Genomic DNA, 18968 nt, shown 5'->3' on the forward strand with positions numbered 1-18968 from the left:
GGATTCCAATACAGTTACACATAATTATACTGAAAATAGTTCGTCTTATCACAGTAACAGGTGAATTCCGTTAAAAATATTTATATTTAGTACTCACAAGTGTTTCATCTCTCTTATGATAATATTTATTCTGCCTTAAGGCAAAAATTCCAAAGTCATCGTTTGAGATTTGGGGTAAAGAGTGGGAAAATATGAAATGAAATAATCTCGGGAAATTCAAATTATTGAATTGATTCTACTCTTTTATATAGTCTATAATAGAGTAGAATCAATTACTTTATTCTATTATATTGTATTGTCAATCTCCGTAGTGTAATATGCTATTAATGGTCAGCATGCTCGGCTACCGTTCTGGAGGACCCGGGTTCGATTCCCAGAGGGGGGTCAAATAAATATAAGGGCTAATCATCTTTTTCATGTGTTAACGATCAAGATAACACTGTGTTTATATAATGCAGTGCCCTATGCACCATTGGGGTGCGGACAAGGGTTTGAAAAAGAAGAAGATATTGTCTTTGGTAGGTAAGTACAAAATAGATACACAATAAAAAAATATTGATAAAATTTTTAAATGTTTTTGGTTGCATTGTTGTTCCATAGACTCTATTTTATTTTCAATAATATTTTCATTAATATTCATTAATACAATATTTTCTATAATATTTTCATTGCTTCACAAGCTTTGTGAAATGAAACATATTAGAAATGTGGGTGTTCTATTTTCTTTATTTTCTATTTAACCGTAACCGTAACCGAGTACATACTAGTAGTAAATAAGAAAAATTTACAATATATTCAAATATTGCTTTCGTTTACAACCGCCATACTAATTTCGACAAGTTTTATTAATTACAATTTTATTACTCCAAATTATCGTGTTATATAACTTACATGTTACAAACGCACCTGCTTCGCTTTTACCAAAACTAGTTCAGACATTCGTAGCTATAGAAAACGGCCCTTAAACTGAACTAGACTTGTGAACTCGTGTCTAGCAGCAACTAATGAATATTAAATAATTACTTTAGTAATCTTTTATCACCCTCAGGCGTACAGTAACGTTGTGCCAACACACACCAAGCCTTAACAATTTTTAAACGATATATTCAAACATAAAACAGAAGAAAATTTTCCATTAAATATTAAATTATGTAAATTTCAACGTAAATTACAGTAAAAACAAACAAACTACCCGGGCTGGGATCACCGTGAAAAGATAACATTTTATCTACGTATTTTAGATAATATTAACTTAACTTTTATTTCTAACAACTATGGCATTTAATAACTGGTAAATGATCAGTATAAGGTAGTTCATGGTATCGAAAAGAAAATTAAAGAATATTAAAGAATATTAAAGAATATTAAAGAATAATTAAATTCTTAAAGAAAATTAAAGAATATTTTTACCGAATATAATTAAAGTTGTGTTCACTTTACACGTGCAATATTTAGTATTCTACCCATGATTGACAACAACAATACTCAAATTTTCGAAACTCTTTAATATCGCTCACTCCTTTCAACAACATATATAAAAAATCGTCAATTTTCAGTTGTGCATGTTTTCGGAATGCCCAGAATATGTACTATATCCCAGCAAAAGCGGCATATTTTTAACTTAATAGTTACCCGCTACAGGGCAGAAAGTTTTTTTGAATTTTGAAGAAAAGGTATTGTTTAATTATTTTTTTAAAATATAATAAATATTGTTCAAATGGAGAAAAAACATTCAGGTCCTACCTAAAAAGATCTTTTGAACAGTAAAAAGTTCAATAAGTCGCTTGATATTTATTTTAAATACATTTTATTATATTTTTAAACTTTAAAAACGATTTCTGAAGTTTTTTTATATTTGACGTTGTTGAAAGGAGTGAGCGATATATTGATCGATCTCATGAGACGGTACATACGAGTATGAGTACACAACAGCCATCTATGTTGGATTGAGAAAAGCTTTTATTCAGCCGAGACCCTTTGTATGCCGGTGGAGACTTTTTATTTGGAAGCACTCTAAATGTGTTTAAAATATTATTTTAAATAAGAAAAATCACCTAAAAACGGGTTGGTTTGTTACTTTCGCTACCGCATTCACAAGGCTCCTTCAGTGAAAAATGTAATGCGTAGTTATTTTGGCGTTCTTAACGTCTATGTACGTTCCTACCCATAAAATAAACATTTGTATGCAAATATTGCGTTCACCTTGAGGTAGGTGCGAAGATACTTCCAATCTGTGTACCTACCTAGTACCTACCCATCAGCTGATAAATACGTTTTAGAAAAATTCTTTATAGCAATATTGAATTTTTAAATACAAATTCCACCAATAACGAACGAATAACGTCCAACGATAATGTAAGATCTCTAAAAAACGTGGAAATATTCCATAAGCAATCATCATTATAACGTATTAAATTATTTTGAAAAATGTTTTAAACATTCTAAATACACATTATTTTAGGGACTAGATGTACCCCACGCGTTGCTGTGGCTCAGTCCGGCTAATAGGAAAAAAATAAAATAGAAAACACACATCTAAAAAAATTTAATTCACAATGTTGTTAGGCAATGAAAATATTGAAAATCTAAGACACAAAAATGCTATTGAAAACATTGAAAATGCCAAGAAGGATTCTGTACGCCGTTAGCAATATTTGCAATTGAATCTTTTGCTGTTAGGTTCAACAGATGGCGCTGCCATTGCGGTTAAGCAGTCTGTTAAAAACATCATAATTTAACCAGTCTCAGGCCTGTTTTATACACCTGTCACATGTGTATAAAAACACGTGCATATTCGAATGTAACGTTGTGTCAAAATTTCAAAAGCAATTGGTAAATAACTTGAGGAGATTAGAGATTTTGAACAAACTAACATTTATATTTTTATTTGTATGGATTGTATAAAACTTCGACCATAATTTATCTATTTATGCTATATTTTAGTATTATATGTAATATTACAATACAATATTAGTATTGAAAATATTTAATGACTAGTAATTGCACCCATTTGTGCAGAACCGACTCTATTCGTTGGCCGTGTCGGTATTCAGAGAGTAGCTCCGCGATATTATATTGCTAAACACGTGTTCGTACCTACTTTGCGTATCGCGAGGAATTATAATATTACAGTTTATGCCGGCTGTGGTTATTTCTATGCGCTCCCATTTTTCAAGATGTTATTGCGAAATAGAGAAACAAAAATTCCCGCCTATTTTTAAAACTTTATTCGCGGCATAAGTGTTCCTTTCTGTTCGTTTATTGCACAAACTGAAGGAGATATCAAAAACGTTTGAAGATAAATATTTGAGTTCATCCAGAATTGAATATAATAAACATATATGCATTTCAAAATGGTATCCATTAAGTTTCACAATAAGAGTCGAACACATGCAATATGCGATGGATATTCATTATTGAACCCAGGGCTTTTTTTTTCACGTAACGCGGTGGAACGGCGTTCCGGCACTTTTTTTCACAGATACATCGCTCACTCCTTTCAACAACGTCATATATCAAAAATCGCCAATTTTCAATTGTGCATATTTTCGGAATGCCCAGAAAATGTACTAAATCCCAGAAAAAGCTGCATATTTTTAACTTAATATTTACCCGCGACAGGGCAGAAAGTATTGTTTTTGCATTTTGAAGAAAAGGTATTGTTTATTTTTTTTCAAATGTACATAATATTTTTCAAATGGAGAAAAAACATTCAGGTTTAACCTAAAAAGATCTGTTGCACAGTAAAAAGTTAAAAAAGTGGCTTCATATTTATTTTTAATACATTTCATTATATTTTTAAACTTTGAAAACGATCTCCTGAAAAATCAAGTTTTTTAATATATGACGCTGTTGAAAGGAGTGAGCGATATATTTTTTTAATTTTCAAAATCAATTAGATGAAACAATGTTTGTGCTTACGTAATTACAATCTATAGGAGTATTTATATAATTCGTCGAAATGATAAAATATAATATTGTTATGAATATTTAAATGATTTTTGAATATTTTTCCGGTAAGAGTTCCGGGACCTTTTTTGTCCCTTTTTTGTCAAAAAAATCCCTAATTAAACCTATAAAATTAGATTCTTGATCAAACTAGAGATAATACTAGAAAATTCGAAACAAAATTGTCGTATAACTTGATAACTATTATGGCGATTTAATAACGTTATTTATTCTCCGCCTCCGTAGTGTAATGGTCAGCACGCTTGGCTACCGTTCTGGAGGTCCCGGGTTCGATTCCCAGGGGGGGTCAAATAAATATAAGTGATTTTTTCACTGTAATATTTATTCAATATTACCCTGGACTGGTACCTGAAGCGGAGGGCTGATCACCTTTCCTTCATGTGTAAACGATCAAGATAACTCTGCGTTTATATGACGCAGTGCCCTATGCACCATTGGGGTGCGGATAAGGGTTTTATTATTATTATTATTTATTCTCAATTGAATTTTAAAAATCATGAATTATTCCAAACATTACACATTTTTATTTGTTTGACAGAAATACATAACAGATTTTTATCGATATCTCAACATAAAGAGTTCATTAATAATTTTCAGTGATGTGAATATGGAATTCTGTGCGTTTACAGGGCTTACGACCCAACTTGTAATTGGCTGATTTAATATCATAAAATCAGCCAATTTCCAATATTTCATTCCACCCATGAGATCGAGAATATCATTTATCAAATTTCGGAAAGCTATATGCTTAATATGAAAACATCAACTGCAATTTTCTGTTAAGCGTCGTTTGCGACATCTATGGCTGAAACTGGAAGCTAATGAAAGTTTGGAGAAACCTTCATGAAATGTTTGTAATTGAAGTATTTACCTATTTGTGCCAAATCGTCTATTTCGTTATATTCGCATAAAAATAAAAGTATGAAAATATATGTATGCGATTAGGACAATTATTATTGATTAAGTGGCGTCTGCAAATTAATTTAAATGCATTGATATTGCTTCTTGAATTTTGTAAAGATCGTAACAAGAAAAACAATGTAATAACCATTTGAACTGAAAATAAAAAGAGACTAACAGTTCAAGTCAAAAATAAGCAAAATTCAACGAGGCATAGTCCAACAAGGCATGTCAGTTTTCTTACAACTTTTAAATATAAATATGGGCTAGGTAATTTTTTTCTGCGGAACCTTTTTTTCTTTACCTACACTTGTGTTAACGTCTCTTTTTTGCCAACGATTTTTTAGTTACAATTTTAGGCACCGCGTGGCAATATATAATATTTTACATACGTATATTATTTAAAGTTAATTCAGTGTCCATTCCCCACCACACTACAGCTAGACAACCGTTTATTTCGCGTCGCAATCCGAAAACGAGTATGTTCCGTACACTGACTCGCAGAATCAAAATGGACCGTTTTTACGGCGTTTTTTTCTCTCGAAGTTTTTTTGTAGATTGTTATCTGCGAATCGAGTTTTGAAAGATTGCTAATTTGACTAACGTTTTTCTTGTGCACATAAAGCGTAATTGTATCATTTTGAAAACAATAAAATAAACCCATTCGAGTGTAGAGTTGCCATCTTTTATTTGTGGAATTGATTATTTTTCTATTTATTTTAGGGCAAATAACTTGTAGTTTTCTTTTGTTTTGTGGTTCTCAGTGGTCGAAATGGAATTATAGATAAAAAAATTATGCATTTGTTTGAATATAAATTTGTAATAGACAGCTAATTTAAGAGGAACCTGATACCACCAGCATTAAATTAAAGTACATGGTTGAAATACATTACTGTGACAGAATTAAAAGAAACAGACATATTTTTATATACCTGGTTTAAAATACTCAAATAATACCTGATAAAACACAATAGAACCAGAGCCAGTATTTTGAACGCCCACTAATGCCGATTCACAGCGGATTGATGTATTTTGTCGAAATATAGTCGTGGGATTTGGTAATCAAATCTTGTTTTATTGTGAGCCTTCTAAGAAATATGGCGCCCTGGTAGGTACCAATGCTAAATATTTTATTTGAAACTAATTTTATCCTGGTTTACAGCTTACATATCGATAAAACATCAAAGAATGCTTAGTAAAAATATTACGTAAATTCTAAGGAGGAAAAATTAAACTAATAAACTTTAAATTAATAAATAAATTAAGAATCTAATTTGTTTTATTTTATATTAGTGTATATATCAAGGTATGGACTATCGTTGGATTCTAAATTTAAATTTATGATTTTTTATTGTTTTCATTTCTAAATTTGTGATAAATATGTAAGTGACCTTTGTAGATTCTTTTGTTTTTCGCTATAAAAGTTTTCATGACCTTGATGTAAGAACCCGATAGTAAACTGCTTGAATGGCAGTCTATCAGACTTTATAATATATTTATGTTGGTTTTCATTATCTACTTTAATAAATGATATAAATAAATCATAAAAAGAAACTATATGTCGCTCACTCCTTTCAAGAACGTCATAAATAAAAAAACTCGATTTTTCAGAAGAACGTTTTTAAAGTTTAAAAATAATAATACAATGTATTAAAAATAAATATCAAGCTACTTACTAAACTTTTTACTGTGCAACAGATCTTTTAAAGTAAGACCTGAAGGTTTTTTCTCCATTTGAAAAATATTTAGGTTATTTAAAAAATAATTAAACAATACCTTTTCTTCAAAATGCAAAAACAACACTTTCTGCCCTGTGGCGGGTAAATATTAAGTTAAAAATATGCCACTTCTGCTGGGATATAGTAAATTTTCCGAAAACATGCCCAACTGAAAATTGACGAATTTTGATTTATGACGTTCTTGAAAGAAGTGAGCGATGTATATTACAGCTCTCTAGTTCACATATTGCAAGAATTATAACATTTTCCGGTAGGGTGATGAATTTTGTGCCACCTTGAATATATAAAAGGACGTAATATTATTTTTATTTATTTTTAAATTATTATTATTTTTTTTTTACATTTTTTTTAAATTATATGTATTAGATTTAATTACATGTATTATGCTCTTTAGGCATAGCTCGTGTTGAGCCGAAATACTTACATGTTAATAAAAAAAAAAATACTTGATTTTATACATTACATACAATAGATACAATAACAATTTCCAGTAGAAAGGTTTTACAATAAAGTAATTACACCTGGACTTTAATTAATTCTCTTTCCACCTTGTCCCTACCAACTATATAGACGTAGAATGCACAACAATATTAATAAAAATGATAAAACGAGACAACAATAATAAAAAAACTCTTCGTTGGCATATTTATTTCCGGTTGCATGACTTTAACATATTAAATCATAAAATTAAGTTTAAATACAGGATACAGCAATGCGCAATGTTATATGTATCACAGAATAAGATAATATTGTTATATAAATTATTATACAAAGTGTCTGTCTCTTCATTGCTAAGACAAAACCAATTCCCCGTTGCCGGCTGCCTGATGCGATGAAGTCACAAATCAGCATTGCATATTATTATAGCATTAGAGATGATTCAGAATCCAGACACGTTACAATCATGAAATACATAACAATGCGTAATCGGTCATGACTTCATAGTCTACCTTCGGCAGCGCTGATAAATTATAAACCGTGGAGGAATGACAAGTCGTAAGCCCTGTAAATGTAGAAATAAGACATTTATATTCTTCTTCGGCAATATTGGGATATTAAAAATCATCATATTAATTATTTCAATTAATTATTACAAACTATTCAAGGTCTCGCGGTAAACGTATGGGAAAACCACGGAAAACTACGTTTAATGATTTGATTGAAATATGTATTGCGGAATTTATTCAATTATCAGATCTAGCGAGTTGATTTCTTCCCATGAAATATTAAAATAAGCTCAAAAAATATACGAACAAAAGTGTTTATTTCTGTTACATTGTTCGTATAGGTTACTCGGAAAATGTGCTGAATATTGTTCGCGAGATTCTAGTTTCAGATATGAATGGTGTATTTGTGTATCACGTGTGTATTTGAGAATTATTGTGTTTAAACACGTCAGCGTTACTTTGTGACCATTATTACAATGCTCCGAATGTAACTAGTGCTCGGGTAAAGTGTGTAACCTACTTACATAGGTCAGACAGAACGGCACCATCCCAAGGAGACGAAAAATCGATTACCAGATGAAAAGCGCTATGCGGAAAAGTTTATACGAGAAGTTAAATAACAGCGTAGGTACCGCGCCTTATATCTCATTAACGAATAAACGAATGAATAATATAATACATTAACATTACGAAAGTATAAAGGTAGAGCATAAGAGCAGCGGTCGAACCGGGGTAAATTACCCCAAATGGGGTAAAAATTAATGTTTTGGGGTAATAAGATAATTTTTATAGTTTGCTATTTCATAAACGTGTTAGTATTTTTACAAATTTAAACAATTCAGAAATCGATTAAACGCTGAGGACTATTCAAAATGCTCTTACATCAAAAAGTCAATTTTTTTAAAGTAATTGTATTAAGCATGAAGCAACATCAGTTCTCCAAAAACTTTGAATTTGGTCTATTACATACTTACTATTTTCAGGTAACTTTTTTTTTCTTTTTCGTGTAAATTAATTCAATAAATAAGTTTTATTTGAATTAAACATTGATTGTTTTCTTTTCAAAATGGGAGAGGGGGTATTATCGACATATGCAAAAATATTTTTGGGGTAATGGTTAAAAAAGTTTCCCGACCGCTGCATGGTATACGAATGCATAGAGGTAAATTAAAATTTGTATTCCAATCAATAAACATAACTTTTTTTATACATACGTCATGATTTCAGACCAGCATTAGGGCATTTAAGAGGTGGGTGTGTCGAATTGAGAAATTATTCCACCTACCCATAAAGCACAACAAACAGTGACTTTTAATAAATGTAAGGACATCTCGACAAAAGCTCCTGGGTTTTCCCACTCCAAACTCGGCAATTCAGCTTATTGACATAGCCATTTAACCAAAAATGTGCCTTATCGGTGAGCAAAATTTTCCGTTGAAAAAGAGGATCAAGCTGAATATTGTTTTCGACCCATTCATCGAACCTACGACGCGCATAATGGTCACGCGGTCTATTCATGGTGAAATGGCAAAACATACTGACTACAAATCAACTGTAAACTGTCAAATTGACAGTCTGTAGAAGGAATGTTGCCAGTTTAAAAACCAAACCTCTAAAAAAAAACACACTATATTTTTTATTACATCATAATCAGTATTATCAGAAATTCCACCATATATCACATAATAATTATTTTTTATAATTATTTTGCCGTCTAAGAATATATTTTTTTTAAATCTTACTTTAAAAAAATTCGAATTTTATGATCCTACGGTTAAAAATAAGATATTGTTCTCAAATTAATCATAACCTAAACACTGCATAAACAAATAATGTAACATCGCAAGCAGAAAATGTTTCTGTCTCCACTTTGAGACGTAAAAACTTATTGTTGTTGATTTAAGTAGCGTGTGACTGAGAATGGACGAATAAATAAAATATTTATAGATAAAATCTATCCATAAATATTTTTTTTATTCGTTCGATATAAGAGAGAACTTTTTTGTATATTTTATTTTGTAATGTAAATGTCCTTTGTGTATCAATTCGCGGCAAAATTAAGATTATACAAATGTTTAAGATATAAGATGTTTAAAAAAACAGAAGCTGTTCTGTAATTTATACGTAAAATTAGTTGTGAATGGTAAAATTTCAAGGAGAAATGCATGATACAAGGATTTAATAAAACTTCACTCACCTTTGTCTGAAATTTCAGTCAGTAATGGTGAGCATGAAAATTACAATCAATAATATTATATTATGCATTGTTCATATGTACAATAATTAGTGTAAAAAGTTCCTAAATATAAAAGGTTAAATAGGGTGTCTCTACTATATGAATGTATGAGAGATATAACAATACAAATGTAAATAGGAAATGCTAATGTCAATTACTCGATAGTGCTACATGATATATTTAATTCAATGTATGTAATATGTATGAATCTACGTGGTTACATTATATTGTTTAATTTGATGATTAAAAAAACAGGCGTTCTCCAAAATCTAGGAAGTGTTATGCCTCCGGTAGAAGCGAAATTCTTTTGATAAACTTGGTAAACCTGTTCTTATGTCGTGCTTTAGACGAGAATCATTTCGTTTAACAAGTTTTAAATAAATTACACATGCAACTTGTTTGTTTCTACTATTTTAGTGTCAAAAGACACCGCGTCGTAGAATCAAAATTCTTTGAACGAACCTTTGGTAATTTAAAACCAATAAACGTACATACCATTCTCGTTTGTTTTGTGGCTATAACAGTAGTTGTCGGTACATCATTTAAAATTGTAGCATTAATATTTTTTTTTCACATTTGTCTTTTTGTTTCCGCTTTATATTTTTTATATTCGAGGTTTTCGATACCTTCGAAGCGAATAATTGTCTACCTATCTATCTAAACATGCTTCCATAGTTCTAAAATAAGTGCATAATGTGAATTTTTCAACTAAATAAAATATCCTTGACCCATAAACCTCGCAGCCTCGAGAAACATTATCTGATGCATACGAAATATAGTAGAATTGTTCCAGAGGAATGATTGACATAAAGAACTCGAAACAATTCACAGAGGTAGTCTGGCATCATACATAACAAAAATGACGTGTTTGGTAGGTAGACTATTAACTACACTATATTTTGCTGCGATGGCATGGCGTACGGATGATGTCATCGTCGCAAGCAAGGCCGCTCGGCATTCCTTCTCGTTTCGCAGCTAACAGTCAATGAATTCAATCTACTCAACATAGACTCATTTCTTTGTCTTTTCCATCGCCAACCAACCTGCCAACCGGCAATTTATTTCATGACAAATTGCAATTAATTTTGGTAATGATTGAATCGAAGACGTCAGCCCTATCATTTTTTTCTACGCATAAAAAATAGAGCTTTGTAACTGTGTTTCTAATTATTAAAGAAAGGAGAATAATTGGCATACAGACACAATAAAATTAATTGATCTTTTTTACAGACGGGGCTAGAAAATGGCGGATATATTATATTTATGCTACATAACTATGGTGAAAAGTTTGTAGGTAGGTAGATGATCTGTGGTGTATGGTGTATAATAAAGTGTAAAAATATGTAAATAAATATTTACTATACGATTAAATATTAATTGTAATACTACAATAAACTAAAAACACTTTATGATAGATATTAAATATTTAAAAATATTGATGTAGAAAAATCATTATTACTCTGGACGCTCAACTACAATAAAATATTAAACCAAAGAATTATTATTACCAATACATCATCACTAAGAGATTATGCAATTAATAAAACAAATAAAATAAAATAAAACGTAATAAATAATTAGAAATGGGTTTCAATATATCTACGCATCATCGATGTCCCTCGATCGTATTTCGCGAGGAGATTCGAGAATACCAAAATAGATCCAACAAGAAACCTCTTAGATTCTATTTTAGACTGTGAAGCAATCGAATATATTTATAAAAAATATTAAGTGGGTTTCTAGATGAGAATTTATGGGTACAAGGTTGGGAAAATAAACAATCGGCTGCTTCCCGGCGAAATAAGTTATTTGCTATTTCCAAATGAAAAACTTAAAAATTGCCCGAAAAAAGTCTGATACGATCTTGAATCAATACCTTCATTAATTTTTATTGTCTGTTAATATTCAAGCAAGCTCGAGATATTTCAACCTGAGACGTAAATTAAAATTATACACCTCGGTGGCATAAATTTATTTCGGCAATGTCCGATGCGCATCTAAGAAATTTGCATGCAACGAGCGCAATCTAAAATTACATCGTGTTTTAATAGATCTGTTTAGATTAAATTTAAACTCACCGGATATTCCGCTGAACATTTTGATAGTTGTATTGTTTTTGTTGGGTCACAAAATAATTTCACACAGGAACTACGAAGCAGGAGTACACTACACTCGTTACGACTGGCGGACACCGACTGAGCGGGCTGAAAACGAATTTGCCGAAAACTTCACAGCAGCCACGAATAAACAAATTATTCATCAAATGTACTCACTCAACAAAAGAGATAAAACATTAAACCAAATATTTTCTATAACTGTATCACTTACATGTGCTTTTTACTATGTTGCTTCTACTAGTTTTTCCTACTAGAAGCTTTTGCGAAAAATGTATCGCGCTTTAGCCTTTTGCGTATAAATTTATAGCGCCTGTTAAATTGACCATGTTTTTTTTCGTTCTCTCAGCATTACAATAAAGAATTACGTATAATTCGATTTTAAGATAACGCGGCCACAATATAAGAAACTCTCAAATAATATTTATATATATATATATATATATATATATATATATATATATATATATATATATATATATATATATATATATATATATATATAAATATTATTTAATTTAAATATATATATATATATATATATATATATATATATATATATATATATATATATATATATATATATATATATATATATATATATATATATATATATATATATATATATTTATATATATATATATATATATATATATATATATATATATATATATATATATATATATATATATATATATATATATATATATATATATATATATATATATATATATATATATATATATATGTATATATATATATATATATATATATATATATATATATATATATATATATATATATATATATATATATATATATATTATATATATATATATATATTTAATATATATATATATATATATATATATATATATATATATATATATATATATATATATATATATATATTTTTTAATAGATTTATATTATCCACTGACACTTCGTGATGGAATTGCATTTTTAATTTATTATTAGATTAAAACCAATATTTTTAGCTTTTCCACTTTTTTATATAAAAAAGTGGAAAAGCTAAAAATATTGGTTTTAATCTAATAATAAAAAAAAAAATATATATATATATATATATATATATGAACGCAGTGTTATCTTGATCGTTAACACATGAAGGTAAGGTGATCAGCCCCGTGCTTCAGGTACCAATCCAAGGTAATATTGAAAAAAGAATATAGAAAAGTGCTAAAACACATATTAGCTTGGCTCACCTAACGTTTTTAATTTCCTGAAAATAAGTTTTTCTTTTTTTATCTTGAAATCGCTAGATGTCACTATTTTCAATGCATTGTTGCTTTTGGACAATTCCCAGTTGCATTTCGCGGCGTTTTCGGAATCGCATAAGAATATTCCAAACTTATTTATATATACATATATACATACATATAAACATAATAATATTTTCTGCTTGGAAAAAACTACCGTATTGTAGTTCAATGGGATGTAATGGGATTCATGTACTCGGAATTCCGAAAGAGGTAAACGCCAGCCGAAAATTCCGGTGCGTTTGCTAGCTACCTAAAACGCAAACTCTGTATTTTTTCTATGGATTTATCATTTGACAAGTGCCAAAAGTTAAATCTTCGGTTGAATATAAGATCGTCCGTTTTCTTGAAATGTTTTTAGTTAACATTTTGTTTTACTGAGTACAGTAGAATATGGCATTCGGTTAAAAAAAGAGAGGGCAGTTTAATATTTTAAATGCCATTGTGTTAATTCGAAGAAGGAGGTAACTACGTTTGCTTATATTATAAAACTAATTTTATGTTTTTGATGTCCACATCATTGTGACGTGTATTTTAATTATGTATAATCTAGATTTTTCTTTAACATGTATATTTTATTATATTTATATTTTAGCGAAATATTCTCATTTATTTATGTTTCTATCATTTCGCTCATTTAAATTAAATATATGACCATACATTTTATGCAATTAACTGAATCACAGGATCTAATTGTTCAACATACTTGATTTACATAAGTTTTGAAATAATTTATTTTAATTCCATAATTGAGGTAGTTAAGTTTGACTCCCTTTTAAATATGGGACTCACTTAAAGTACAATATTGGTGATCCTACGTTTTCATAAATGTTTTGTTTAATTTTTTTTATTAACAATATTTTTTAATATTTCAAAATGAAATTCAGATTATTAATATGGTACCACCTAATTTAATGTTATAATCCATGTATTTTAGTACCCAATTGATTTTAAATAAATAATTATAGTGGTATTTTAGAATTTCATATGGTTGATTTAATCCATAGTGTTCTAATTCTATTAGGGTACAGGATTACAGACATAGCAGAGAGTAAAAAACAATATAATTTAACCATCAAATGGAATTTATCGATCCCAAAAATACATGTCTATGGGTTGAAAATATTGTGAAAACCTCACATTTAACCTTTCCCTTACATTTAAAATAAAAACACGCATTCTGGTGTGGTCAGTACACAATAAAAATTAGGGATTTTAAATTGAAAAAATAAGCATATTCATAGCTAATGCTGTTAATTAATTATAATTGAAGTAAAAAATTATAAGAACTGAGATTTATTTGCTCAAGAAACGGGTATAGACCCTCTCTTGTTGCAAGCCCGACAGCTACTGCCGCTAGTATTGGTATTGGGCGCACTCCTCGCACTTCTACAGTAAAGTATGCAAGAGTAAGATGCGAATATTGTCGCGCTTCCAGCACACTCTTCACGTATCGTTGAGATCTAAAGTCGAGTCACTCACAGCACTGTTAATACACAAATTTGTTTCCGATGTTTACAAAATACCTCCGATGTACCTGATAAATTCAGATTTTTACTAATATCATTTTTAAATCAATACGTAAATATGTTATGGAGGAATACCTAAAATCTTAATCTTGTATTTATTATATTTATAGAGATATTGATGGTTATTAGAAGCGACGTGTAGTATTATAGATACCCAGCATAGGGAAGGGAGGGTTAAATGTTAAATGTCCTAATGTTCTTAATTATTTTTATTTTAAGGATATAAATCATTATAACACTGGCGACCCAAGGTACCAGCAAAATGCGCAGGGCAAATAATTACAACTACACGCCACTAGCGCAGAACCCAAACGATGCTCTCGAAGCGGAAAATGACCGAATGGCCGAGGAGTTGAGTGGAAAGATCGGAGCTTTAAAATCACTTTCCATCGATATAGGTCATGAGGTCCGGAGCCAAGATAGGTTTCTCAGAGGAATCGATGATGACATGGATCGAACTGGTGGCTTCCTCGGCAATACTATGAATAGAGTTCTTAAGTTAGGGAAAGGGAGCCATAATTATTACATTTTTTACCTGTTTCTTTTTGCGATATTTGTGTTTTTCTTGTTGTATATTGTTTTAAAGTTTAAATGAAAACTGTATTTTTATGATTAAATTGATTTAAATTATTTTTACTATTGGATTTAAAATTCATATATCAGATGTTATCGTGTATGTATTTATAAAAAACGTGAACAATAAATATTTTGTAATGTATGAATTTTTATTTTTATTTTAAGTAAGGTAAGGTAAAACAATCATCAATTCAAATTTGATGAGATGTCAAAAAATAATATGAAAATAACTCCTGTAATTGGAAATAATACAGATTTTATGATCAAGTATTTAGACACACTCAAAATGTTGTAAATCAATTCATAATTGAAGGCACCATTTGAAACAAGAAAAATATCCATTTTTTGCAGTGTTTCAGAAAAAAAAAGCTGTTGATAAAATAACAAAATCATTGATTTAAATCTGTTATTAAAAACAATTAAAGAATTCAAAAACCTTTTTCTATTGGTTTTTTTCTTTTAATTTTAAAGTTTTGGACAACGTTTTTTTTTAAACAACTGTTATGAGAGGGAACCAGTATCTTTCATTGTGTGAAACTTCAAATGATCCATGTCGAAATTAATGACCTTTTGCTATTTTAAGAATCATAGGTCCCCTTTATTGTTAGCCCCCCCTCCTTGTTTACAGGTGGTTGACATTTTAATAACCATATATCGCTCACTCCTTTCAAGAACGTCATAAATAAAAAATTGTCAATTTTCAGTTGTGCGTGTTTTCGGAATGCACAGAAAATGTACTATATCCCAGCAAAAGCAGCATATTTTTAACTAATATTTACCCGCTACAGGGCAGAAAGTGTTATTTTTGCATTTTGAAGAAAAGGTATTGTTTAATAATTTTTTTAAAGATACTAAATATTTTTCAAATGGAGAAAAAACCTTTGCACAGTAAAAAGTTCAATAAGTGGCTTGATATTTATTTTTAATACATTGTGTTATATTTTTAAACTTTAAACACGTTCTCCTGAAAAATCAAGTTTTTTGATTTATGACGTTCTTGAAAGGAGTGCGCGATATATCTCGGGATCAATTCCTCGTAAGGGTATTATTATTAAGTGGGGTTATTATTACACACCCCGGACTGGCACTTGAAGTGCGATACAGACCACCTTTAATTCACATAATTTGCAATTAGAATAAAATCGGATTCAGTGCCCTACACTCTATTGATTGCAGTAAAAAGATCACAATTCTATTTGAGGTCTAGGAATATTAAAGAAATCATCGGGATAAGAAAAAGGTGTAGAAATTATGCTCAAAATATTTATGTTATATTTATTGAATCATTAAAATACAAGATCCTTTGTGGTAATATTATAATATATATTTACATGCATTTAGACACACATCTTGCAAGCATCACTCAAAGATGGTTGCCCTATATAGTAGTTCCAAATTTATAATTTACAAATAATAATAATAAACAATCATATTGTCTTAATATGTTTCATACACATACATAACAAATCTAAACATTTTGCATAACTGAGAACATTCAACATAGTATTTATGTTTTTTATTACACATTTTCTTAGTCCCCAAGGAAAGTGTTCATTTACAACAGATATATTATTACATTATTAAGACAATTCCAAGTCATGTTTTGTCAAGGCGAGAGAAAATCAAACACTGCCATGGAGATTTTATGCTTTGAAATGTTAATACATGAAACTTCTCCAGTTTTGTATAAAAGTATGTGGCAACACTGGTATACTGCCATCTATCGGCCAGTTTTCTCACCAACTGTCAACTAGTGTAGGTAGAAGATACATATTTGCAAATACGTAAACAATTCATCTTGACAGTGTTAGCTTGTTCTATCATTTTTTATGACAGTTTTTAATTACAAAGCGAAAATTTAATTTTTATATTTTTTTTACATTAATACACACTAATGTGACAATGACACGTACAAAGCTGGCAGTAATTAGTAGTTAACTTTGCGGCCAGTAGATGTCAGTCAAGTAAACATAGTTATCCACTGTGTTTTCCAGAGTTTTGCATTTGAACATTTTTACTAAAGTAATTGCTTTTTTAAGAAAAAATTGTTAAATATGCATTTACATTAAAAGAAATGCAACATTATTAAAATGTATCAAAATATGTAAATAATAAATTTAGAAAAAAATAATCTTAATTTATAAATACTACATTTATAAACTTTTCTATTAATGTATTATATTGAACAAAGTCCACAACATTCAAGCTTTCTCTCTGATATAGTTCTTATGAAAATCATATGAATTGAAAAAAATCTGCAATCCACAGTGGATAATTTTTGGACCACAAAACTATTAGAAGAAGAAAACACTTTTGTTAAATATCAGGGTAACATGAATCGCTTTGACTCATTTCTGTCAAAAAATTGTATGAGTAAAAGTATTATTTAATGTTTTTAAATATAAGACACATTTTGTCAAAACCAAGAACATATGTAGTTTCATATAATAAATAGCCTTTGCTGCAGAGAAGCTGATAAATTGAAGGATTTATAATCTTTACTAAGTTTTTAAACCATTTTTATAAAATTACTCCTTACAATGTTTTGTCAGAAGAGGCGTAACATGTACCGATAAAGTATTTACGGAAATGCTTTTCAATGTCAGATAAAGTCTCATTAAATTCATTTAAAAAAACCGATTATTCGTTCATTCATACAAAGCCGTATAAAATCGCAGGTCAGAATAAAATATTGCCAATTTTCCAAGTGTTTAGGTAACTTTCCATACTGACCTACCAACATTAACCTAATATTAATACCAAGAATTTACCTATATATGTACAAAAACAAGTTTGGTGTATCAGCTAACAATTACTAACATTCATTAATAACAATGGCCCCCAATGGAATATAAAAAATAAGCATAAAGCTATCTAGCAAAACTATAAAATACAAGTTTTCATTTTGAAGAGCATACATATATTCCCTGCGCTTAATGGCAGCCACAAAACTATTTACTCTCTAATATGCGGCCTTTAGACGAATGCATTTCAACATGAGATGAGGGTAGGTATAAATTCATAGAGAAAATAGTAAACTTCTGAAGTCATGATTAGAGTGCCGATTGACAGAAGTAGAATACAAATTTCCCATCTTGGGATTAAACACATGGTACGCTCTTAGAAATAAATAGCACATTACATGCGGTCTACTTGCGGTTCATCCCGTGCGATGGCACTTACCTCACAAATGTGTGACTTCTAATAAGCTTGCTTAAAACATTGACTTTATTAGTGTACAAAATTAAAAATAATGCAAGATTATAAGGGTCATGATATATAGAGAAGATTTTTTGCTGTTCAAAATGTCGTATTTTAAGGACACATCAATTTAGTATTATGCTATCAAGAACAAGGCGAACACACAATAATGAATAATAAAAAAAGGATTTTCATTTATTGATTCGGCAGTCACTTTGTGATAATAGCTATCCATTTTAATTTAAGTTTTACTTGATAAATAGTGGTATTTACCAAGTACAACTTAGATTGAAAAAAGCTTCGCTATGATTATTGTCACGCTATTGGCTAATATCGTGTTTTGCAACAGGCCAATCCAGCGCAAGAGGAGGAGGAAACTATTGGCTTCGAAACTCACATAGTGTCCTAACTCATTGGATTGTCTCGAGGACGTTTGATTGCCTCGGAATGCCTATTTATATGAGGTCATTATTGGCT

At 29.6% G+C, this 18968-nt stretch overlaps 2 protein-coding genes across 2 annotated transcripts in view; one reads left to right on the forward strand and one right to left on the reverse strand.

Annotated features, from left to right (window-relative positions):
• LOC148306308 (uncharacterized) overlaps nt 1-11990 on the reverse strand; it is a 34710-nt gene extending 22720 nt beyond the window's left edge. The window contains exon 1 of the mRNA XM_088265353.1: nt 11870-11990. Coding sequence (XP_088121479.1) covers nt 11870-11888 — 19 coding nt within the window. The 5' untranslated portion in view covers nt 11889-11990. The remainder of the gene's footprint in view (nt 1-11869) is intronic.
• A 1521-nt stretch (nt 11991-13511) lies between these two features.
• On the forward strand, nt 13512-15436 carry Bet1 (blocked early in transport 1). The gene is made up of 2 exons (XM_088265287.1): nt 13512-13649; nt 14934-15436. Exon 2 carries the CDS (start codon nt 14977-14979, stop codon nt 15307-15309), a length of 333 nt encoding a protein of 110 aa, XP_088121413.1. The 5' UTR covers nt 13512-13649; nt 14934-14976; the 3' UTR covers nt 15310-15436.
• Nucleotides 15437-18968: the final 3532 nt, after the last annotated feature.

Source organism: Brachycentrus maculatus, unplaced genomic scaffold, assembly GCF_059751285.1.
Source record: "Brachycentrus maculatus isolate JH-2025_06_01 unplaced genomic scaffold, ASM5975128v1 h1tg000244l, whole genome shotgun sequence".
Taxonomy (NCBI): domain Eukaryota; kingdom Metazoa; phylum Arthropoda; class Insecta; order Trichoptera; family Brachycentridae; genus Brachycentrus; species Brachycentrus maculatus.

Coding starts and splice junctions, on each gene's coding strand:
- Bet1 (XM_088265287.1), top strand. CDS start 14,977: ATGCGCAGGGCAAATAATTACAACTACACGCCACTAGCGCAGAACCCA.